At 40.5% G+C, this 23,960-nt stretch overlaps 1 protein-coding gene across 1 annotated transcript; it reads right to left on the reverse strand.

Annotated features, from left to right (window-relative positions):
* Nucleotides 1-1,259: 1,259 nt before the first annotated feature.
* Nucleotides 1,260-15,488, reverse strand: zgc:113263 (uncharacterized protein LOC503753 homolog). The gene is made up of 24 exons (XM_055054879.1): nt 15,129-15,488; nt 13,262-13,464; nt 12,947-13,051; nt 12,748-12,843; nt 11,316-11,426; nt 10,483-10,606; nt 9,906-10,365; nt 9,740-9,807; nt 9,417-9,663; nt 9,151-9,332; nt 8,552-8,771; nt 8,311-8,459; nt 7,006-7,097; nt 6,699-6,856; nt 6,457-6,602; nt 5,257-5,512; nt 4,566-4,681; nt 4,240-4,477; nt 4,023-4,162; nt 3,674-3,923; nt 3,466-3,596; nt 2,211-2,460; nt 2,017-2,123; nt 1,260-1,936 (listed from the first exon to the last, which is right to left on the reverse strand). Exons 1-24 carry the CDS (start codon nt 15,166-15,168, stop codon nt 1,929-1,931), a joined length of 3,897 nt encoding a protein of 1,298 aa, XP_054910854.1. The 5' UTR covers nt 15,169-15,488; the 3' UTR covers nt 1,260-1,928.
* Between the last annotated feature and the right edge of the window lie 8,472 nt (nt 15,489-23,960).

The raw sequence follows: 23,960 nt of genomic DNA on the forward strand, positions 1-23,960 counted from the left end.
CCATTGTAGTCATTACCTCATGGCATGCAGTCACACAAACAGTGAGTTACTTGTTTTTGAAGACTAGTACATTACCCTAAAAGAGAGTCATGTCTCTTTTTAGTGTGTTTGTGTCTTTACAGCAACACCGCGCACTCACACACTCTTGGCTTCAGCCAGGCGGTGGTGGTTAGATGCTCTGTCAGATTTAGACCTGTAATTACTGCTTTAACTTCTGCGGACTGTATATTTGTGAGTGTCTGTGTGAAGTCGCCAATCTAAATATACTTTTAAATGCCAGCATGTAGCAGGTTTACTGTTACAGTCCCAACAGAGCCTCTTCACTTCGACCACTAATCAATTAAAATGCCAAAATGCTTCAAGACCATGTGAATGTGAACTCTAGTTTTGTTTTTAATTGTCCATTTGCACCACTTAGTGGCCAATGTGAGATTTGTTTACATTTCAACTCCTGGGATCTAAATTCTGAGATCCTCTCATGTGGAAGATAAAACTACAAATAAGCAGCAACTTTTTAAACATTGAAATGTCAATGGGGAAATGTGTGCTATTATTAGAAGGACCAAGAAATAACAACAAAAGAAAAACAAGCAATGAAAAAAGGGGAAAAACACCGAAGTTGGCATCTGATTCACCCTTCCGACGTTAAGTGAAAACAGCGCCTTCAGAAGCTTCAATTCGCATGCTAACTTCAGCTCATAGAGTAGCTCCTCAGTTACATTTTCTAAATTAAACTGTAACCCAAATTTTTCTTGTTCAACACGCAACAAGGGTTAGTATTTACATATGGATAAGATGAAATATCAGGCAGGTAAAAATATTCTAAAAAGGTTTTAACCTAACTTCCATCATTACCAGGTAAACAACCCAGTTTGGACAAATCAGGGATACAATTTAAGTAAGTTGTTTCACCTCTCAGGACAGTAATCAACACCATCGTCTTCAGTCAGAAGTTGCAACACAGACTGCTGCAGAAGATCCTTCCTGCCAGCCATCAGCAGCTACAATTGCTCTGTAAAGAAACTTTGAATTTAAGTGGACTTGACGGATGGAAAGACTTAAAGGCGAATAAAAATAAGAAGAGATTGTTAGATGGAATAATTGAAAGCAGAATAGTATACTTTTTTTTTTCTTTTCCTCGCTTTTTGCACATTTGGTGAGTATTTAAATGATGTTTCGCTCTTTTCTGAATGCACAGTAACCTTGAATAAACTATGAATCTCTGTAGCAGCAACTTGCAAAAAAAGTAAACCACAAACTGGCAACTCATGTTTGTTTTTAATGAATATGAAAAACTTTGACACATTTCGTGGCACAAATGTACTGCGATAAGGTTTGGCGACATAATTAAACCTATAAAATACATATATAAATTAAATAAATAAAATTCTGGACAACGTTAACTCACACTGAGCACAGAACAAGAGACTCGAATGTATTTCATTTTAAGGACGTGGATTTCAAACGGTATAAACATGTGCAGTTGACGTGACAGAGTGGGGGCAGGAATTGCGATGAAAAAGCAAGTTTGTGGCGACAGGTGATTTGCCGATTTGTGTTTTTTTTTAACTCACGTGTGCTTGGATTCAGTCTCTTTAGGTTCAAGTAAAAATTAATCACTACAAAAACATGTTCTCGCCGAGGAGCGCTGCATTCGGCTTCCTTCGAGTCCTGAGCGCCTCGTGTCATGGCTCTGGTTTTTATTTATCACAAGACACTCAAGAGAGGACACACACACACACACACACACACACACACACACACACAATTTCAGTGTGATCTTGGTCTGTCTTTCTAAAGAATGTCAAAGTATTTAAAGTGTGTACAGAGAGATTTTCTGTAAATATCTCAGCGTTAACGTCTCTGTTCGTCTGGATGACGCGCGTTCATCTGCGGCTGTTTCGTCATCACCGTGAAGAGGAAGGATTTTATGACTCTGCAACAAGCAGAAATATAAAGTAAACAGCAAACACAAGCTGTAAAATAATTACAAAAAGCAATGTGGATTAGCTGTACCTATGACTTCAGGTGTATCGTCAGTCAGCGAATCAGAGTTCATCACATACTTGGTGCCAAAGATCTGCACCAACTGCTCAAAATATTTGCACTCTTGTTTATCCCCTCTGAGTACAGGAAAGAAAGGAATAATTATAAGTAGTAAAAAAGCTTGGTGTGGTGGATAATAGTTGTACAATAGATTCTGCGCTTACTGTCGTCCCTCTAGGAACTGTCTGAAATTGGCCCTCAGCCTCTTCACCCTGGACTGACACTGTTCAGGGGAGCGGAGGTAGCCCTGGCTGGCCATGACCTGAGATATCTGCTTGTAGATGCTTTTGTTCTTGTTGCCACCCTTCAGATTCTCCTGGATCTCAGCGCTCCCCCAAATGTCCAGCAGGGCCTCCGTCTCTCCGTCCCCCCAGGCCATCTTGGAGCTGTCGGCCAGCCAGTGGTTACCTGAGGCTGTCGAGGAAGCAGATAGAGACAGGAATGTTTCTCTGAGGAGCAACGTCGAGTTGGCATAGTCGTGATGGAATATGCAAAACTTTACTTGGAGGGTGGAAAAAGGCAATTAAACAACAAATAATGTGATTTAATGACTTTCCACATTGTGAATTTTACAGGCTAGACAAAACACAGAGCATGATTCTGAAGTGGAATAAAATTATGCATTTGCATTTTTATTGTTACACATTAAAAGATAGAAAAATGTCTCATGCATTTGTGTTCAGAACCCCGTTTTGCTGCAAGTCTGGTGTCATGACTTTAAAGTCCTTGCATATCTTTAGACAGAAATATTTACTCGTTCTTTGCTAAATCTAAACTTTCAGAATGAACAATGGGGTTTTTTCTTAGCTGCGTTCTGCATTTGTAAGAAAAATTTTACATCTTAAAAATCCATACTTATCTACCGAGACTTCTGTTTAAAATATAAGACACTAAAGTTCACTCTGGATTAGTAGCATATATTTCTACCGTCGCCCTCTGTGTAGAATAATGAAAAAACAGAGACTGGAGGGAGGAAAGGAAGTCAAACAGGAAAAGGAAAGACACAAGGTAAGAAAACAGGAAGAAGAAATTGTATAAGAAAGGAAGAAAAAAATCTCTCTCTTTTTTGAAAGACAAAGGAGAGCAACGACAATTTAAAATACAAAGACCAGAAAAAAAGTGGTATTGGACTCAAATCTGGGAAGACAGAAACTTTTACACTATGAAGTAAGGAAAAAACTCTGAAGATGCTAATATTTTCTATACATTTATTTGCCCTTTCTTTTCAACAAAGTGCAACGACCCTGAAGTTGCCCTGTCAATAGAGTGGAGCGGATCTTATTTATAAAGAGCGCAGAATTCAAATTAATTCCTCACCTTTCAGATTGTTGTTTTGTAAAACATTTGAAAAGAAAAACATCCTCACAATCACAAATATTCACTGCCAAGATACTAGTCAGAAAAATGCCTCCATTTTACCTTTCGCTTGGTGCGCTTCAGAGGCAAGCTCATCCGTTTCGTCTACAGTGAACGGGTTGACAGCAGAGTCGTCCATGTTCAGGTCCTTCCGAAAGATTTTGTCCATTTCATTGAAGAATTTGAATTCTTCCCTGGATTTTAAGGAAAATAAAAACAAAATCATAAGGAAACAACTTAATAACAAACACATCGTTACAGTTTGACTCACTTTTCGTGGACAAAGCTGTATTTAAGGCGCTTCATGCGGGTGTAGCATTGCTCGGTGGTCCTGATGAAGCCGTGGTTGCTCAGCTTCTCTGAGATGTACTCAAACACGTGTCGGTTCTTCAGGCAGCCCCTCAGGGTGAGCTGGACGCTGTCCTCGCCCCAGATCTCCAGGAGGGTGCGAGTCTCGAGGTCGGACCAGGGCGTCTTTCTGCTCATGTCCGTCAGGATGTGGCTGGTCGAGGGCTGCTCGTCTAAAACAAGAAAAAAACCCAGAACGTTTAAATTTTTTTTTTTGTCGGTTAATCAAGAAATGTGAACAAACAAGAAGGTGACGTCGCATTTATACGTACACATTACAGGATCGTGGTCCATTAGGGGCTCTACGGCTGCATCGGTGGTCGAACTGTCCACATCTGCGAACGACAATTCATTGCCAAGCACCGGGGCGAGAAGGTTGAAGTATCGAAACACTGCCGGCCGCCCTCCGTTTCTGGAAATCGTGAAATCCTTTTAAATGCGCAGGAAAATGAAAACGATAAAAGAAGCAAACCGCTCTGGTTCTTGTACCTGCGGCTGTTGCAGTAGCGCCTGTACGTCTTCTTCAGCCGTTTGATCCTCAGCTGGCACTGCTCCGCCGTGCGCAGGTAGCCGTAGGAGGCCAGCTTCTCGGAGATGTCTTCGTACACGTGGCCGTTGCGCATGGAGTTGTTCAGGCTGTGCTGCACGTCGTCAGCGGCCCACACCTCGACGAGGGCCACCGTCTCTTCCTCCGACCACGGCGTGTTCGCCTGTTCATCTGAAGACCCTGCAGGCGGACAAGACGTCCAAAAGTCTGTGGGACGTTGCTGCTTGTTCTGACGCAACGAGAAGGCGTGGACGTTCAGAGGCGGTACCTGGATCCATGGCAGCTTGATCGTCACGCTCATCAAACTCGTCGATGCTCAGGGCCTCCTGGCCCAGGATCTGCTCCAGCTGGTGGTAGAACTTGTAATCCATTTTTCTTCCACTCCTAGAAAGAGCAAAATGATTTTTTGGTTTTTGTCTCAAAAAAATCTGGGGGGAAAAAAAAAGTATCACCGTATTTTTCCAAGTCGAGATGAATTCAGAGAAAGAAAATATGAATAGAAAAAAACATTTAGATTTAGGTACTTCAGTTCCTAATTTACTTTCCTTCCTCGTAGGAATAATCATTTAATACTTCATTTTAATGTGTTAAATTTCTTATTATGATCTGAATGTTTATTTCCCAATAACTTTCAATTAATGATATTCATTGTCAGGAAATTTTTCTTCCACCTTTGAATGAGAGCATCAAAAAACATAAAGAAATCAGAAAGTATGATTAAATGCAAATACTGTGTGTAGTTTCTTTCTTGTCTTTTCTTCCAGTGTCTGTCTTCTCCAGCCTCCATATAGAAAACCTGACTGCAGATGCATCATAATGCAGACATATCTACCATAAAGCTACAGTAAAGATTAAGTTTAAGATTTTTAAAGGACTGAGAACCCTGGACGAATTTTGCGTAGCAATTTGTAGGACCCCTAAAAAAAGGTTTAACAGGAGAACAGAGAGGAAGACCTCACTTCTTCCTGTCGTAGGACTGCCGGAAGTTGATCCTCAGCGACTTGACTTTGGAGCGGCACTGCTCTGGGGTTTTGGAGAAGCCGAGGTCGTGCAGCCTCTCCGAGATCTCGGCGTAAATGTGCCCGTTGTGGATGAAGCCCCTCAGAGCCCGCTGGATGTCCACGTCGCCCCAGATCTCGATGAGAGCCAGGGTTTCCTCGTCCGACCAGCTGCTGGTCGCTGGTTTGTCTGCCGATAGCTCTGGGGTCTCTCCATCTGGTGCAGAACAGGCAGCACTGATTGTAACATTCTGTGGCTTGTTGACTCCATGCAAGTAAAACCTAAGAAAATTCACCTCAGTCTACAGTCATATAAGAGGTGAACGCCAGACAAAGTAAGCAATTTTAATGAGACAAACCCAACAAGCCTGCAGGACTAAAAAGGAGCCGAGAGATGAACTCAGTGAACTGAACTGAATTAGACAAATGTTTTATTTTATTTTAAATCAATCAGCTTGCTTTGGTATGAATTGCTATGCAGACCTATAATGATTTTTTTTCATTTTAATTAGTTTGCAAATAAATAAAAAAACTCAAATCAAACCGCAGGATAATAACGAAAAACTGAGTTCAAATAAAAGCCTCAAACTTCTGAAAGGAATCACATAAATATTGAAGGTAGCTTCAATATTAAATGCAATGATGTGCCATAAGACCTCATGTTTTGTTTGTAATCTATTATAGAGTTGAAAGTCTCTACAAGCTGCAGTAAACCAAACATTGTTATTTTTGTCTGCTCCACAAAACCCAACCCTACAAATCCACAAGGCTTCCTTCACAAAGTAAGATTTGCTCCTTAAGTTAGAAAAGACACAGCCTCTCACATTTAAAAAGAGGAGCATTTGGTTGAAAGTTAGCAGGTTTTTCTGTATATTTATGAGGATTTTAAGAAGCTCCAACTAGAATAAAAGCAGCACTTTTCAAAGGAAGCAGCTTGCGTAAAGTATGTGGTCACCTGAGAGTTGGTGGTAATTATGGGATTGCTGACCTTTCTTGGCAACAAAGCAGGAAAAACAAATGATGTGGAAAAATTTGAGCCGGCAGCAAATGCAGCACAACCTCAGTGTATCAAGGTCACGAAGTTCAGTGTCGTAGAACAACAGAGTGACGCTAGTTTGTTCTCTTTAGCTGGATAGGACAGAAAGCAAAGAGGTGGCCTACCTCTCTCTGTTGCAGACTCTCCATTGGAGTCTTCTGATATTTCAATAGAGTCGGTTATGATGGTGGACGACGTTGACGGCTGCTTGTCCAGAATCTGCTCCAGCAGATCGTAGAATTTAAAGTCAACTCGGTCCGTCCCAGATGAGCTGCGGATATAAAACGAAGTCATGAGCGCCCACGTAACAGAAAAAAACAAACAAAATAAACAATGAAATCACAGCGAACATTTCAGTTGTTTTTACCTCATGTTTTCTTTACACTGGCGGTAGGCGGCTTTCAGCCGTTTGATCCTGGTGTGGCACTGCTCTGGGGTGCGGGAGTAACCGTTGGCGTTCAGCTTCTCTGACACCTCTGTAAAGATGTGTCCGTTGTGCGGGTAACGCCTCAAGCACTGCTGCATCTGAACAGTACAGCATCTTTAGAAATGCGGCTTCGAGACGCATCTAAACAGCGTATTCAGTTAGTCAAAAAGTGGGTTTAGACCAGTTAACCGCCTGGTTTCGCAATGGGAGTAACGCAGATCTCGCATGAATAAACTGGGCTCTCTACCTGAGGGTCGCCCCAAACCTCCAGGAGGATGATGGTCTCTTTGTCGGACCACGGCACTTTCTTTCGGTCCTCCTGAACTCCCACAGCGGACTCTGGAGTCACAAACATTAACCTGGGATTATTGTCAGCACGTATGTTAGCAGCTGCATCTCTCAGTCAGGGTGAACCGGTTTGAATTTTCCATGTAGAAATGACTTTAGGGAGAAAGACTGTTCACTAGTGGAAAATATTCTGGATTGTTGACATTCCTTCCAGGAGCGGAGAGTCCCAGCAAATTCCACACGTAGATCAAAATGCTGACCAGTCAGAAAATTTCCAAAAATAATCAGAGTGGAGCACACAGAGTTACTGCTGTAGGAAAAAGCTTTGTGAGAATCTAAGCAAAGTTTGCATTTGCACTGTTGCTCCTAGAAGAAAACACCCAAATGCAGAAAAAATATTTTTTTTGATGCAGAACTTTGGAAATAAACATTGCAATTTCTGCTTCTCTGTAGGAAAACTGTGGATTTTAGGGAGGAATGCGGATCACAACTTGGATCTAAAATAACATAGATGGTTTATTTTCAACGTCTTTTGATCAGCTGTTGTGTAAGAATGATTTCACATCCCGTCAGCAACTTTCAGTATGAAATCTGGTTCCATTCGACAACTTCCAGCTCTTTCGCTAGAAGAGTCCTGACAAAAGAAAAACAAGCTCTGCTGGTAATGCCGTGGTTGAAGAGGTCAAAGGTTAAACTGCATGTGGAGGCCCGTGACAGCCAGAGACTGCTTCTCTCTGGGCTGTTCTGGTGAAAGCGCTCCAAGCTTGTCTACGTCAGCAGATGCAAACAAACAATCCTGGGTTCACCACCTGGAAACCGGCAGTAGCCTTCACTGAGAAGATAAACTGGAGAAGACGAGCAAGCTTCAGTAAATCTCAAGCTGCTCTGTTTGTGTGACTAAAGTGCCGTGAAAAAGAGTTTTCTCTCCTCCAGATTTCTTCTGTTTCTGCTTTATTTTCAGGCTATTTTAAGCTGAGTTTATATAAAATGTAGGGCTAAAATATTGCTTTCATTTATTAAAGGGGGGAAAAAGTTATCAAAAAGTAATGACACGAAAAAGTAGACAAGATCCAAACTAATGCTTAAAAGAGAAGGTAAGATTCCCTTGATAAGCAAGTAATTCAGTGGGTGAAGAATATAAATCTTACATTATTATATTATCAAGAAATTAAATTTACCAACAGATGAAATGGCAAGAAAATGGGACAGAGGAGTGCTGTCCCATTTTCTGCATGTTTATTAAAGATAATTATAAACCTTTTACCGATGTTATGGTGACTGAAGGAAGGAAAGTCGCCGTCATCGTCCTTCATCGACATGTCGTCCAGCTGCATCACCGACTGGAAGTCCTTGACTAAAATCCTTCCCAGCTCATTGTAAAACTTGCACTGAACTTGTTCATGTCCTTTCAAACTAGAAAATATTAGCAGAAGAAAGGCACGTTTAAATATCAAAGAGAACGTCACATGTGTTCCTTTCATCCCTCCCTGTGTGAGTGTACATACTTGTTTTGGTAGCACTGCCTGAAGCTGGATTTGAGCCGTTTCAGTCTCGTCTGGCATTGCTCCGGCGTGCGGGAAAAGCCCAGGGCAGCCATCTTGGTGGATATGATGGAGAAAAGGTGTCCCGTTCGGTTCCCCCTCAGGTCCTGCTGCATTTTGTCGGTGCTCCAAATGTTGATGAGGGCCAGCGTCTCCATGTCTGTCCACGGCACACTTCGAGTTCCTACCATGACGAAAGCAGTTGGATGAAAACGACGGATGAGTTCTCAATTAATCCTGTGTGGCTTACGACAGCATGGATTCCACTTCAACTTTTTTATTTTCAGTCTCCTCCCAAAGGCAAACGTCAACAAGGGAGGGTTTATTTATCTGTATCCATTTTCCCCTATCAACTCAGATGAGTATTCCTAAATTGGTGGAGGATAAATGTTCCCAAAGCTTGATTCTGCCACCACCATGCTTCACCCTATGTTCAGGCTGATGTGCCCTTTCTTCAACATATTTGCAAAATCCCCTGAGACACATGCAGCAAACCTGAAATCAATCTTCCATTTCAAAGGATTTCTGAGATTAAAACTAATGATATGAATGCAACATTGTACCGATTTCTAGTTGCCCAGAGTGTCCGATGAACTGCAAGTCTTCTTCCCCGTCTTGGGTGTCGTCGTCGTCGTCAACGACTTCCTCCACATCGTAGGTTATCTCAGGGAGAGACGAGGCGGATGAAGAGCCGATGATCTGCTCAAGCTTTGAGTAAAATTTATGGTCCGGCCTCGAGTTCCCTCTGATGGTAGATAAGGAACGAGCATTTTTAATTCAGATCACTCACACTTTCTCCAATGCTTCATAAATGAAAGAGGAGCACTACTTGAGGCTCTGGCGGAAGCATTTCTTCAGTCGCTTGATCCTCGTCTGGCACTGCTCCACAGTCCTCATGTAGCCCCTCTCGGCCATCTTCTGTGCGATTTGAGTAAATATGTGGCGGTTTTTCAAGCAGCCCTTCAAGGCTTGCTGCACCGAATCCTTCCCCCAGATGTCAAGCAGATGGAGCGTCTCTTCATCTGACCAGGGGACCTTTGAGTCCATCAGAACGGGGAAGGAACGTTCCTGAGAGTCTAAAATTAGACACAGCCTGTTCAATAGCAAGTTTATTTAAAAGTCTAAACTCTGCATAAATAAAACGGCACAAACCTGTATATTCTCCCCATATGGAGATCAGGGGAGATTCACCTGAATTCTCGTCATCCACTGAGGAATTTCTGCAAAAGTGGGGAATATAAATTTCGATAACTACAAACGTGAAACAATATTTCATGTGTAATTTAAGAAATTAACTGAGTATGTCAGTTTCTCTTACAGAATGGCTGAAGCCTCGGCATTTTGCTTCCTGGGAACGTCCACGCCTCCACTCAGCTTCCTCTTTCTTGAGCTCTGAGAGCCCAACAAGCTGTGGGTGCTCTCGCTGGCCTCTGAATCCGAGTCCGCCCCCTCGTTGGAAATAGTGAGGTCAATGGTTTCGTTGCACGACCGCGTCGAGCTCTGCATTTTCCGTTCCTGAGAAGTGGTCATGTTCCTGACCTGCAGCTGCCAAGCGCCGGACTCCCGCTCCTCCCTCAGTCTCTGTCTGAGCGTGTCAGAAGCCCTCGTGCTCGGCTTCTCTTGGCTGCTGGTGTTGCTCGCAGCTCCAAGATGTGCTGGAGAGGTTGAGTCGTTAGCTTGGGCAGGAGACTCGGTGGCGGTTTTAATAACAGGCCTGGTTCCAGGAGGCAGCGAGAGGGAGGAGAGGATGCAGTCATCCATTGGTAACAGTTCTGGATCTGCAGGGTAATAATAATAATAATAATAATAATAATAATAATAATAATAATAAAAGAAAAAAGTGACCAAAGTTTGGTTGAAATTTAGTGTTTCGCTTTGACAAATTAAAGTCCCACCTTTTTCTTCAAAATGGCCGAGGTTCTTGTGGTGATCAAGTAAAGCCTTCATGTCATCTGGTGGGAAAAATGTTCGTAAACAGTCTTCAAGAAATGTAGGGACGTCTGTCAGCAAAGCTGCCAACTGAGAAGAGAGATTACATTAGTGCATTTATCACGCATTCACATTGTTTTTTTTGTTGTTGTTGTTTTTGTACAGCTGACAGAAACAATTGTTTTGCAGCTTCCAGGATGCCCAAGACCACGAAAACATCACTGGATTGTGAAAGACCATCACAGGACTTCCATCCTAAGCGTCTGTATTAAGAGGTTTCTTTAAAATTAGCAAAATCCTCTACAATCTAGTGGATCTAATTTTATTTCTAATGTTTCTTAATGCGGTCGTAGAGTTGATTTAGATGCACTGCATTAGCTGAACATTTAAATTGCATTTAAAATAATCTAATTACACTTAAACAGCCTAAATTTAAAAGAGAAGTATAATCACTGTTGCCAATTTAATGCAGTAATTTCCTATGTTGAGATGACTAACAGGCTTTGTGATTGTGTTTTTCTCTAGAGATTCTCTGCTAAAAAAAGGAAGGATTATGAGGAAGAGTCCACTGGGACAGTGTGGCCGATCTGCTCCCAGTTAACCATCCTCCTCCTTTCTCCACCTGAGCCCTCAGTACTCAGGATACATCGCACAACTGAGCGCTCAATTTTGATTAAAAGGGACAAAAATGTGTTATACTTGGCTTTGGACCATCAATATATTGGAGTCAAATGTAAAATGCCGAAAATGTGTTTAATAAAAGTGGCTAATAATGTCTTCTATGCTCCAGATGAAGCACCTGGTTGAAGTCTGGAATAGGCATTAGCTCATCCAGTCTTGATATGAACTCCCACACCAGCATCTCGAGGGCAGCGTCATACTTTGGGCCGAAATACACCGGGAAGATTTCCTGCAACAGAAACGAGCATCAAGTCAACAAGAGGATTCATTTTGGAGAAACAGCTAACAAGATTGCTATTTTTTTAATTATTTTTATTTAGCTCCAACCAGTGCTAACCAGGCTGCAGAGTCAGACAGATTAAAACCAAACATCAAAGATATTAATCGGTTTAACAAGGAGGACATATTCTGAAAACTTGAATTTCTCTGAATCTACTTAACCATTTATAGTTTAACAAGAATAAACATTGCAATCAGGAGTTTCAGGCAATTTAACAAGAAGTGCAGCATAGAGTATCAGTGGAGGATTTGACCTTTGCTTCCCATGTGAACGTGATGCTTAATCAGCAGTGAAAAACCAGGAAGAAAAACCATCAAACATTTGGTTTTGCATCATTCATATATTCTGCTTCATTCATTCATACATGGACCTTTTTCTAAATAAAACTGTTATGAAGAATGAGAATATTTACAACCCAATGTGGTGGTCAACTCTTAGTTTTTTGGTGTAATTGTGTGGCTTCAGTAGTATTACGCTCTGGGCTCCAAAATGTGGCCTTAACAGTCCAGCGCTCTATAAATCATCAGTGCGTGAGATGGAGGAATGCAGAGCGCACATAAGGAGCAAGTACCCACTACCCCTGCAGTCAGCAGAGTATGTGTGCTACGACTGCTGTAATGAGATGATCATTTTAAAAAAGATGTAAATTTTTTACAAAGTTTACTTTAAATGCTTCACACTGGATTCACTCCCGGCTCCATTTAAGTGTTAAATATCCAAGTCTAATCTAAAAACATGTCGAAGATAGATTACTGTAAATTGTTCAACTGTGCGTTTTAGCTGCTGGAGGTCCGATGAATACGGATCATTTTCATGTTGTGGTCTAAATTTAATACCTTAAATTCTTGTTCATTCTCAAAAACAGTGTACAACTAAAAACATTTCCTGAAATTTTGCAACCCTAATGAGCCATATCAAAACAGAATGAGAACATGCATTGAGTTTGCTCAAGCATTGAACTTCAGCAAACCGAAGAAAGCATGTGATGAGCCAGGCGTAACTTTAGAACAGATATTAAAAAGCTGTAACTGTTTTAGGTAATATTACAGTCACTTCCTTAACATGCAGAAGCAGCATATTAACCTGCAGAAAGTCCAGTCGTAACAAAAACAAATATTATCATTTTTTTTAAAAATGTTATTGCAACTGAAAAGCACTAAAATGTCAAACGTATCCATACCATTCATTTAAACCAAATGCAAACTGAAACATGTTATCCGCAAATGTTGACATAAATGGAACAACAAGGAAACAAAGTCAGAGATCTTACTTGGAAAAAATATTTTCTCTCAGACGGATCTTCAAGTAACGAGTGCACCAGCTCAACAAAGTTCACCTCAGACTCCTCCACCTGGTTTATGGTTAGCTTAAAAAAGGAAAAACAACAACAACACACAGATATGGCATATGTCATCTAAGTTTAAAATTGCAGATGTGACTCGACTAACTGGGAGTCCTGGTTTGCTCACATGGTGATCCTTGGCTGTGCTGACCGGGGCTTTTATTCTGTCCAGATGTGGCTGAATGGTCTGCATGTCCACTGGGTGATCTCCTCGACAGAGCTCCAGGACCAACTAAAATGACACAAGGCAGGTCATTTTACCTTTCATAAAAGGTAACTACAGAGAATATAAATACAGATGTATTTAAAATTAACAACACAAATACAGCATAAAGAACCAAGTTGATGCTGATTTTGTGTTTTATTTAAAAACAGCATCAACAATGACATAAAAGCAGTATTTATTATGCATCATTAATCAAAAAAAAAACACTCTACTGACCCTGGCCCTGAGGCCCAGGATGAGTTGAGCCCTCTGACTGTAGCTCATCAGCTCCGGGACCAGCTCCGTCACCATGGTAACAAACTCCTCTAGCATCCCATAGTGATCCACGAGTCCCCGCTGCACAACTTGCCACACTGCAGCCGACAGGAGCTGCAAGGGTGGGGCCAGGAGCCGCAGATAACGGACGGGGAGATCATTACCTGGAGACAAACACGACGGCACAAACAAACACCTCGAAATATTTAAAGAAGTTGTGTGAAACACCCAACGGCTCAGCAAATTACTTAGAAATGCACATGTGATCTTTACACATTTTAATTCAAAGGGAAATAATGATAATATCTGAGTCAATTGGCTCAAGATATGTTAAATGGTGGAACTAAAATCCAGCTTTACACAATGTTTTTTTATTACTTCTTTTAATTACAAAATAAAACCGATTGTCTTCAGTGTGTGTCAAATATTAAAATGACAACATCCTCATACATTTCTCCGCCACTCTGTGACCTTTAACATTTTGGCACAATGTCATTAGTGTCAGGGGTGAGCATCTGCTCCCCACCTGATGACATATTTGTGGTGCACCGTGCATCTAAAGTGTCAACGTTAGCAGACAACAACCAAAGCGAAACATGGTGGTGGCAGCGTCATGTTGCGGGGGAAGCTGTTTTCATTAGAACGAGGATGCATGTCAGATTGGGTGAGATAATTACACAGAGTGATCCTGGAATTCAACCTAAGTCTGTTGATGCCACACATATACATATATGCATGCAAGATTAAAAGCATATCGGTATGTAAGTCAGACCTAAATACAACTGGTATTTAAAGCTTGCAAAACACTTGTAAAAAGGGCAGAAGTTCAGCTACCAGCAGGACAACGACCCTAAGCAAAGGTTTACTCATGGGTTAGGATGGCCCAGTCAAAGTCCAAACATAAATTAAATCCTGGATGAGATTTGGAAAAAGCTTTTCATGGAAGCTCTGCGTCCAGTGACACTCAGCTCAAGCCGTTCTGCACAGAACAATTGACAGTTTTTAAGTGCCAAGCCAGCAGGAAGAGCCTGAAAAGACTTGCAGCCATGGTGGCAATGGAACATGGTTTCTCCAAAGTAATGATCCGGTGGAGTCTGAATGCAAATGCACATCACGCGTTTCAGCATTTGAACAGTGGAAATTTGAAAAGCATTACTCAATTCGCCTTCATTGCACAATCATGCACTACTTTGCCTTGGTCTGTCAAACGAAAACCCAATAAAAACAGACTGAAATTAGTGTTTGTGACATGAAAAACAGCAGAAAATATTCAAGACCAAAGGATGCTAGCAAGATGCATCCACTGATGGTTGCATCCTGAGTCTTCAGCCTTCTCCGGAAGCCTGAAACGATCCATGTAGGAGCACAGCACGCATAGGTGAACTCACATTGGAGAATTACTGCGTAAAATAATGATATGACAGCATCAAGCACAAACTCATCCGACTGTTGTACAGAGGGCTTCATAGAGCTGTTGGGCTTTTGGCACAAATATGGGAGGAAAATAAAAAAAAAAAAAACCCAATAATGCTGTGATCGGCAAGGAAGGAAAGAATATGGCACACAAATATTCAGCCAAACAGATGCGTGCCCCAAGGAGGGGTGGGAATAAAACAGTATTCACCTCCCATCACCATAAGCAAAGACCGGATTGCATTATTCATAAAAAATAACAGAAATGGCAGTGATGAGACCAAAAGCGTTTTTTTTTTTTTTTTTTTTTTTTACTCTATTCCTGTGGATCTCGTGGTAGCCGGCAGTCGCCAGCACGAAACCCAGCACAACAAAACAGTAAACGTTTGGATTATTTAGAGGAGGATGCACGCACCTCGGCTGTTTCCACTTTCCGCTCCGCGTTTTATTTCCATTTAGCAGCTGACCGAAAGGGAAAAACGCACGGCCCTGGATCTCGCCCTCGGGTTGTGGTTGCTACAGAAAATGAACTGGGTATAGGGGGCGGGGGAGAGAGAGACACAGAGAGCAAAGCCTTATGAGATAGCTTTATAAATAAATCCAAATTTTTTGATAAGTGTGTCAACCATCTGCGATCGACAACCCATGAAAAGGAGGTGCGCTTTTTTCCGGACGCATGAAAAACCTCCTGGATTTTTGTCCTGGACTCGGATTATGAGCAGAACAATGGTTCCTGGTCTCATCCGCCTCAGTCCAGATCATGGCAAACCCTCTTTCCTGGTTGGTTGACGAAGACCGGATCGACCGAGCAATGCTGCTTACTTACCGCCAGATGGCGCCAAAGGCTCTTTTTTTGCCAGCTTTTATTCGGGCGCTATAATCAAAGTCAATAAAAAGCCTAATTAAATGAGCTAATTAAGAACAAATACATAAAATAACTTAAAAAAAGAAAATTGTCTTTAGAAAAGTCAATTTTAATGTGGCAAGAAAAAACCCCCACAAACATATTGAATAGTAATACTTTTATAAAATAGAAAAGGTAATCAGTTTTATGATCTGCTGAGATGTCTACTTTTAACTATCTGAAAAAAGTACGTTTTTATAGACATTTAAAAGATACAATACTGGAAATTGGGGAAATGTTAATACTAACTATACAACTCCTTAAAAGCTGAAAAGAACGAATAACTTACTTGTTTTTATTTTCTGTAGATAAAACACAGTATAAAAGCCATTTAGTAATGTCATAATGTAATGTTGCGAACTTATACTAAACCGAATCAAAAGAACCATGTTAAAAAGTGATGATTAAAAACAGACAAAAAGTTAGTGGTATGTCATTTTGACACAAGAGATGGCATTAGTTTGGTTGTACCGTCAGTGGATATCGGCGCCTCCTGTGTTGTGTACCAGTTGATTTCAGATGGTTGGAACTATTTTTCATTTGATCATATCCTTGGTATCAACCAAAAGCAATCAATATAAAAATAGGTCATATAATAGGCCTCCAAGACACAACCAGGTAATCATACAGTATCCAGAGCAACCAAGAACAGAAACGACCACAAAACGTTTTGCTGGAATAAAGAAGCAATATAAAAAGCATATCAGTGCAGTGCTGATGAAGAAAAGCATCCCCACAGCATGATGCTGCCACCACGTGAAGGACATTTGCTACGCGGACGTACTTCCGCGTAGCAAACTGAAAGACCATGTAGCTCAATATCCTCTTGAGCCAAATGGTTCGAATCCGAGGAAAAGGTACGGAATTTCCATCACCGGTCCAAGGACCTCCAATTTCCAAAAGGCAATAAGAGCGCGTCGCCGTTCACACGCTCTGCGCATGCGTTCGATCCGTGAGTCAAGATGGAGGACACGCCGGAAGCAGCGGTCAATCGCAGCCCACCCAAAACGCGCGGAAAGACGTCGTGAAAAGCCTGGGAGAAGAAAAAAGGCATCCGGGACGCACGGAGACGTGTAAATAAGCACTGCAGCGAAACTGAATGACTGCTTTCCACCAGTGGGTGACAAGCAGAGAGAAGCTGCAGCAACAGCAGAACTCAAATACAAACATAAATGAACTGCATGTAGTTAATGTGTCGTCCTTTTAATTAGATGAGATGGATATATGGCATCATTGTAGCTTGATTCGTCCACTCTCTGGTGACATGGTGAATGCAGAAGGGAAAAATAAAGTCAAATTCTATTTAAAGATTACGTCTTTAAAAAAAAGCACGGGGACTAATACTTTTCTTTTTCATCTCTTGTGACTGGACTTGTCAATGAACCCTCATCTTCAGTCTATGATAAAACCTACATCTAAAAAGATGGAGGGTTAGATGTAGAGGGGTAAAGGCAGAAATGATAATCTAGCCTGCCTCTAACTGGTTTGTTCTTACAAACAGCCTGCAAGACAGAAAGGGGATTAGAGTCTCCATTCAAACACATTGGTTCAGACGGTCATGACGTCAATCTGTGGCGTGTGATTCGGAGTTTGAATTAGATTTTTGCCATCATAATACATTATTTTCCCTGTGACAGAAAACATTGTAACAGGGAAATGCTTATTGCTAGTATGACAATCTATTTAGTATCTGGCATCTGCAAATAGACTTAACCTTCTTCTCTGCATCACAGCATCGTTTAGGAGAAATATTTCTAGGTATAGCTCTACATCTATATCTAGGTTGGTCTTGGTGTGTTGTCGGAGCAGAAATACGTTAAAGCGTTGTTTTTAAGGGAAAAGATTTCTGGCGCCTGAAAGGTCGATCTGACCCGGTTTTATCTGGAAAGTACAAAATGTTGGACCAAAACTCGGGTTGGAAAGTACGCTGTTTAGACAGATAAGAACCACTATTATTATTAATTGACTTGTTTTGCAGTTCTGAAATGGAGCAGATGTGGAGAGAAGAAGTCAGTCAGAAATTCGTGGAAACTCCAACACACACTCAGTCAATGGGCAGCCAGAATCTTGACGCAAAACCGACGTTATTGGAAGCTATAAGAATGTCTGTAGACAAAGAACGGAGAGATTTTTGGGAACTTGGATTTTGAGACTTTGAGATTTGAGAAATAATGTTTGTAATGATGCATCCGTGGTAGAAGATGTAAATAAATCTCCCGACCCGTCGTGGCTGGCAGTAAGAACTCGTCTCTGTGGTTTGTTATGTTTATCTGTATATTTGAGAGTTTATTCGCCTCACAATTCTACAATAGTGTTTATTAATTAAAACTTAGCTTTATTTTACTGATCCAAATCTTTATGACGGCAAAGATTAACCCAGTTCAAACAAAACACGGTGTTTCACACGTACCGAATCAGGTCAGCTGGTGAAAACTCGAGCTCTCTTTTTCCAGCTTGTTGTCATTTATGGGAGCGCGCGCTGCTTTTCTTGGTTTTTATTGGTTGGCTGCGATGCTCGTCTTCTTCTCTGTAACGTTAACAGTAGTGAGCAGCTACCGTAAGTGCTATTGTTGCGCGCAATACGCTTTTTACAACTCCCTGCCGATCCGGTGGAAAAGGTGCACTGAAGTTTCCGGCCACCGTAATAACGATGAATTGGGAACTTTTTTTCCCCCTCATTCATAAAATGCTAAACTCGGGAACTTTTCCGGGGACGACTTCAACCTGGGCACATGTCACATAAAACTGGGACTTTCCCCGGAAATCGGGGACGTCTGGTCACCCATAAAGGGCCTACATTAAAATATTGTATGCAAATAGAAATGTGACGTCACAGACTGACGTCAATGACCGGCTGAACCAGAGTCCTTGAATGTAGGCCGTCTGCCACCATGACTGATCCTTTTTCTGTCTTGCAGGCTGACTGTAAGAACGAACCTCTTGGAGGAAGGCCAGAATATCATTTCTGCCTTTACCCTCTCTCTACATCTACTTTTTAGATGTAGGCTTTAGCATAGACTAAAGAAGAGGGTTCGTTGACAAGTCCAGCCACAAGCTATGAAAAAGAGAAGTATTAGGGACGTGGCCTCTTTTTTTTTTAAAAAAGGCCCCTCGAGTGGCAAGGTCACACCTCGTAGCTTTTTTGTAAAGACTATGTCTTTAAAAAAGCACGGGGACTAATACTTTTCTTTTTCATCTCTTGTGGCTGGACTTGTCAATGAACCCTCATCTTCAGTCTATGATATAACCTACATCTAGAAAGATGGAGGGTTAGATGTAGAGGGGTAAAGGCAGAAATGATAATATAGCCTTCCTATCTGGTTTGTTCATACAAAGCCTGCAAGTCAGAAAAGGGATTCGAGCCTCCATTCAAACACATTGGTTCAGACGGTCATGACGTAAATCTGTGGCGTGTGATTCGTGGTTTGAATTAGATTTTTGCCATCATACATACATTATTTTCCCTGTGACAGAAGAACATTGTAACAGGGAAATGCTTATTGCTAGTATGACAATCTATTTAGTATCTGGCATCTGCAAAGACTTAACCTTCTTCTCTACATCACAGCATCGTTTAGGAGAAATATTTCTAGGTATAGCTCTACATCTATATCTCAGTTGGTCTTACTGCACTTCACTGAAATGAAGTTCAGTTTGGCATACAGGAATTCATTCATTTGAATTCTAGTGTATGGCAGGCCATTGTAACATAAATTCGGCTCTTCTATTACATTCTGTTTATCTCAAAATACATTTTGACTGTCCGGAACAATAAATTAAGATATCTGTATTTACATTGTGGCTAGTAAGAAAAGTAATTCAAGATATCTTCAATTCTGACGAGTCAAAATTCCTCTTTTTTTTTAAAAAAAGGCCCCTCGAGTGGCAAGGTCACACCTCGTAGCTTTTTTTTGAAGACTATGTCTTTAAAAAAAAGCACGGGGACTAATACTTTTCTTTTTCATCTCTTGTGGCTGGACTTTGTCAACGAACCCTCATCTTCAGTCTATGATAAAACCTACATCTAGAAAGATGGAGGGTTAGATGTAGAGGGGTAAAGGCAGAAATGATAATCTAGCCTTCCTACCTGGTTTGTTCATACAAAGCCTGCAAGACAGAAAAAGGATTAGTGGTAAAGTTTTAATTTTAACTCTTTAGTACATTAGTTAGACATTTAACCCTGAGTAACACTATCTATTAGACATTCAGTAGAAACTTACTTTGTAAATGATGGCACTGAATACCAGGTTGGCCTGTTCTGTACTGTAATATCCAGCAATCTGGATGTGTTAAAAAGAAAATCTACTATATCTTATTACATGAACTGCATGCAATACTTTTTCCACCTTGCACTTTGAATAATTCTACATACTGAAGAAAAATGTGTTAAACATACTGTTATTTGTATTATTATGTATGCCCAACCTTTTATAAGCTATCTTCGAATGAAAGCGACATGTAAAACAAAAGTATGTTATTCCACGTTGAAAAATATTTTATAATTATGGGTAATGTTTTGAAATAAATGCATCTTATAAAATCATTGCCTTTTATCAGAGATTTTTTAAAAGTTCCAAATAATATGTCCACCTCTTTAGTAATAGATTCGATTAGTAATAATCTTAGATAGAGCTCTTATGAAATTGTAGAAGTGCTGTGTTAGTGACAGCACTCACTAACACAGATTCACATTCAGATACTGGATGTGAAGCAGTTTATCTGCAGTCAGTGAATACCATTATCAGATTTAACCGTACAAGAGTTTAAACTTGTTTTTTTTTTAATCACTGACCATAATAATAACATGTCCACCTCTTTAGTATTAATCTTTGTGGTGTATTTACCCCCATGGTTTACCCGAGTTGGTACAGTCCTTTGTATTCAGAGACGTATAAGTTCTCTCTCTACGGTTATCCCGGACGTAGCACAACAATAAAGAGAAATTTATATAACTCAAGCCTCCTCTGTTTATTTAGACACTACAATAAAAAAAAAAAAAGATTGCGTTTGGGGCAAACCGGAAGTCCATCCCAAAACCAACCTGGAAGCGACGCCACTCCAAACAAAGGTTCCATATGAAGTATTTGTTATATAAAATAAACACCTAAATATTGTGGTGGCATATTTTTCTAGATGCGCCACATTTAAGTAGTTTCTTATTAGCGAAACACTGACATACCAATGTCACTTCTTCAAAACCATTCCTAATTTTATTCATATTTTATTTTATTTTATTTTTACTGTTTTATAAGTCATTATATTTTGCCAAGTGAAAAAATTCTTTAAAGCTGACTTCTTTTTGAAAACATGTACACTTTGCTGTTTATTCAAGATGCATGGCTAAAGTCTCGATACATTTTAGTTTGTGTTGAGCTTTTTTATTTTCTCGTTTTGTTCGGTTGGTTTTAATGTTTGTGTTGCGAATACTTTGAGGTTGATAATGTATCTTATATTAAAACAAAAAAGAACTTTATGAAAGGTGCTTCATTTATGTGAAGGAGGCTCTGTGATGTCACATGACGCAGACTGATGTTTTTGTCCTCTTTAATAATGTCATGATATTTACCTAACGTGATATAGATGTATAATGTTTATGTGTAAATAGATATTTAAATGTACATCAGCTCTTGTGGCATTTCCTGACAACTTTGTGCAGTAAACATAATATTCAGTTTGGGAGCAATGTGAGCTGAATTGTCAACTCAGATATTTAAACATGTCATTTTGACTAGTCATAATTACGTTCGCGATATCTTGCATTATGATTACGGATACATGTCCCATCATATGAAACATCCGGTGACGTCATTTGAGATGTCTTGAAAGGAATTTTGACTCGTCAGAATTGAAGATATCTTGAATTACTTTTCTTACTAGCCACAATGTAAATAGAGATATCTTAATTTATCGTTCCGGACAGTCAAAATGTATTTTGAGATAAACAGAATGTAATTATGGATCGTCAGAAGAACCAAATTTATGTTACAATGGCCTGCCATACACTAGAATTCAAATGAATGAATTCCTGTATGCCAAACTCAACTTCATTTCAGTGAAGTGCAGTAAGACCAACTGAGATATAGATGTAGAGCTATACCTAGAAATATTTCCCCTAAACAATGCTGTGATGTAGAGAAGAAGGTTAAGTCTATTTGCAGATGCCAGATAGTAAATAGATTGTCATACTAGCAATAAGCATTTCCCTGTTACAATGTTTTTCTGTCACAGGGAAAATAATGTATGTATGATGGCAAAAATCTAATTCAAACTCCGAATCACATGCCACAGATTGACGTCATGACCGTCTGAACCAATGTGTTTGAATGGAGGCTCGAATCCCTTTTCTGTCTTGCAGGCTTTGTATGAACAAACCAGGCAGGAAGGCTAGATTATCATTTCTGCCTTTACCCCTCTACATCTAACCCTCCATCTTTCTAGATGTAGGTTTTATCATAGACTGAAGATGAGGGTTCGTTGACAAGTCCAGCCACAAGAGATGAAAAAGAAAAGTATTAGTCCCCGTGCTTTTTTTTAAAGACATAGTCTTCAAAAAAAAGCTACGAGGTGTGACCTTGCCACTCGAGGGGCCTTTTTTTTTAAAAAAAGAGGCCACGTCCCTAATACTTCTCTTTTTCATAGCTTGTGGCTGGACTTGTCAACGAACCCTCTTCTTTAGTCTATGCTAAAGCCTACATCTAAAAAGCAGATGTACAGAGAGGCAGAAATGATATTCTGGCCTTCCTCCAAGAGGTTCGTTCTTACAGTCAGCCTGCAAGACAGAAAAAGGATCAGTCATGGTGGCAGACGGCCTACATTCAAGGACTCTGGTTCAGCCGGTCATTGACGTCAGTCTGTGACGTCACATTTCTATTTGCATACAATATTTTAATGTAGGCCCTGTATGGGTGACCAGACGTCCCCGATTTCCGGGAAAGTCCCAGTTTTATGTGACATGTGCCCAGGTTGAAGTCGTCCCCGGAAAAGTTCCCGAGTTTAGCATTTTTATGAATGAGGGGAAAAAAAAGTTCCCAATTCATCGTTATTACGGTGGCCGGAAACTTCAGTGCACCTTTTCCACCGGATCGGCAGGGAGTTGTAAAAAGCGTGTTGCGCGCAACAATAGCACTTACGGTAGCTGCTCACTACTGTTAACGTTACAAAGAAGACGAGCATCGCAGCCAACCAATAAAAACTAAGAAAAGCAGCGCGCGCTCCCATAAATGACAACAAGCTGGAAGAAGAGAGCTCGAGTTTTCACCAGCTGACCTGATTCGGTACGTGTGAAACACCGTGTTTTGTTTGAACTGGGCTAATCTTTGCTGTCATAAAGATTTGGATCAGTAAAATAAAGCTAAGTTTTTAATCACAAACACATCAAGACGACAAACAGCTACAGAATTATCCAGAGTGAGAGAAATAGCAACAGCGTGATAAATCATCGCAAAGGAATGTTTTGGAATTAACTGGTCATCATCGGGTCGTGTTTTCCAAGTGTGAAGCAGTGCATAAGTGTTCCAACAGAGGGTGCTGTTGTTTTCTGTAATTGATGGCACTACCGCAATTCTGACATGTTTGTCCTGCCGGGGACACCGTAGTACCGGGTATTTTTGCGCGAGCTGTTGAATTCCTTACGGTGTGTTCACCGCCTGTAGCAGCGGCTCTGCTAGCCCGGTGTAAAATATACATTAATATACTAATGTTTGCCAGCCAAGTACAAATGACATTTGAGTCCTGGTGATGTTTGGTTATTTTGTAAAAAGAAAACGATTAAATGCTTACGGTGTGTTTACTGCCTGTAAGGTGGACGAAATAAACGCGCCAAAGTCTCCCCACAACGAATCGCCTTGTGTCTGATTCCTCTCCTGCTAAACACATTTAATATCTTATATATAGCATTTTAAGTGTTTCTATTTTCTATTGTTTTTAGTTTTTCACATAATCTTTTCTGCTCTTATTCTATCTTGACCTCTCTGATGGCTCTTCAGACAGAAAAGGATTTTCAGGTCCAGAGATGAGCTCATGCTGGTGGACTTCCTGACCAGAATTCACTCATCTCAAACACACACAGTGTCCTCACATATCAATTACACACACACCTCACGTTTTTATCCACATATGTGTTCTGTACTGTAATTTTTTTAATTAGTAGATTTTCTTTTTTAAAAGAAAATCTACTAGATCTTATTACATGAACTGCATGCAATACTTTTTCCACCTTGCACTTTGAATAATTCTACATACTGAAGAAAAATGTGTTAAACATACTGTTATTTGTATTATTATGTATGCCCAACCTTTTATAAGCTATCTTCGAATGAAAGCGACATGTAAAACATGAAAGTA

Source organism: Poeciliopsis prolifica, unplaced genomic scaffold (assembly GCF_027474105.1).
Source record: "Poeciliopsis prolifica strain line A6 unplaced genomic scaffold, Auburn_PproV2 SCAFFOLD040, whole genome shotgun sequence".
NCBI classification, from domain to species: Eukaryota; Metazoa; Chordata; class Actinopteri; order Cyprinodontiformes; family Poeciliidae; genus Poeciliopsis; species Poeciliopsis prolifica.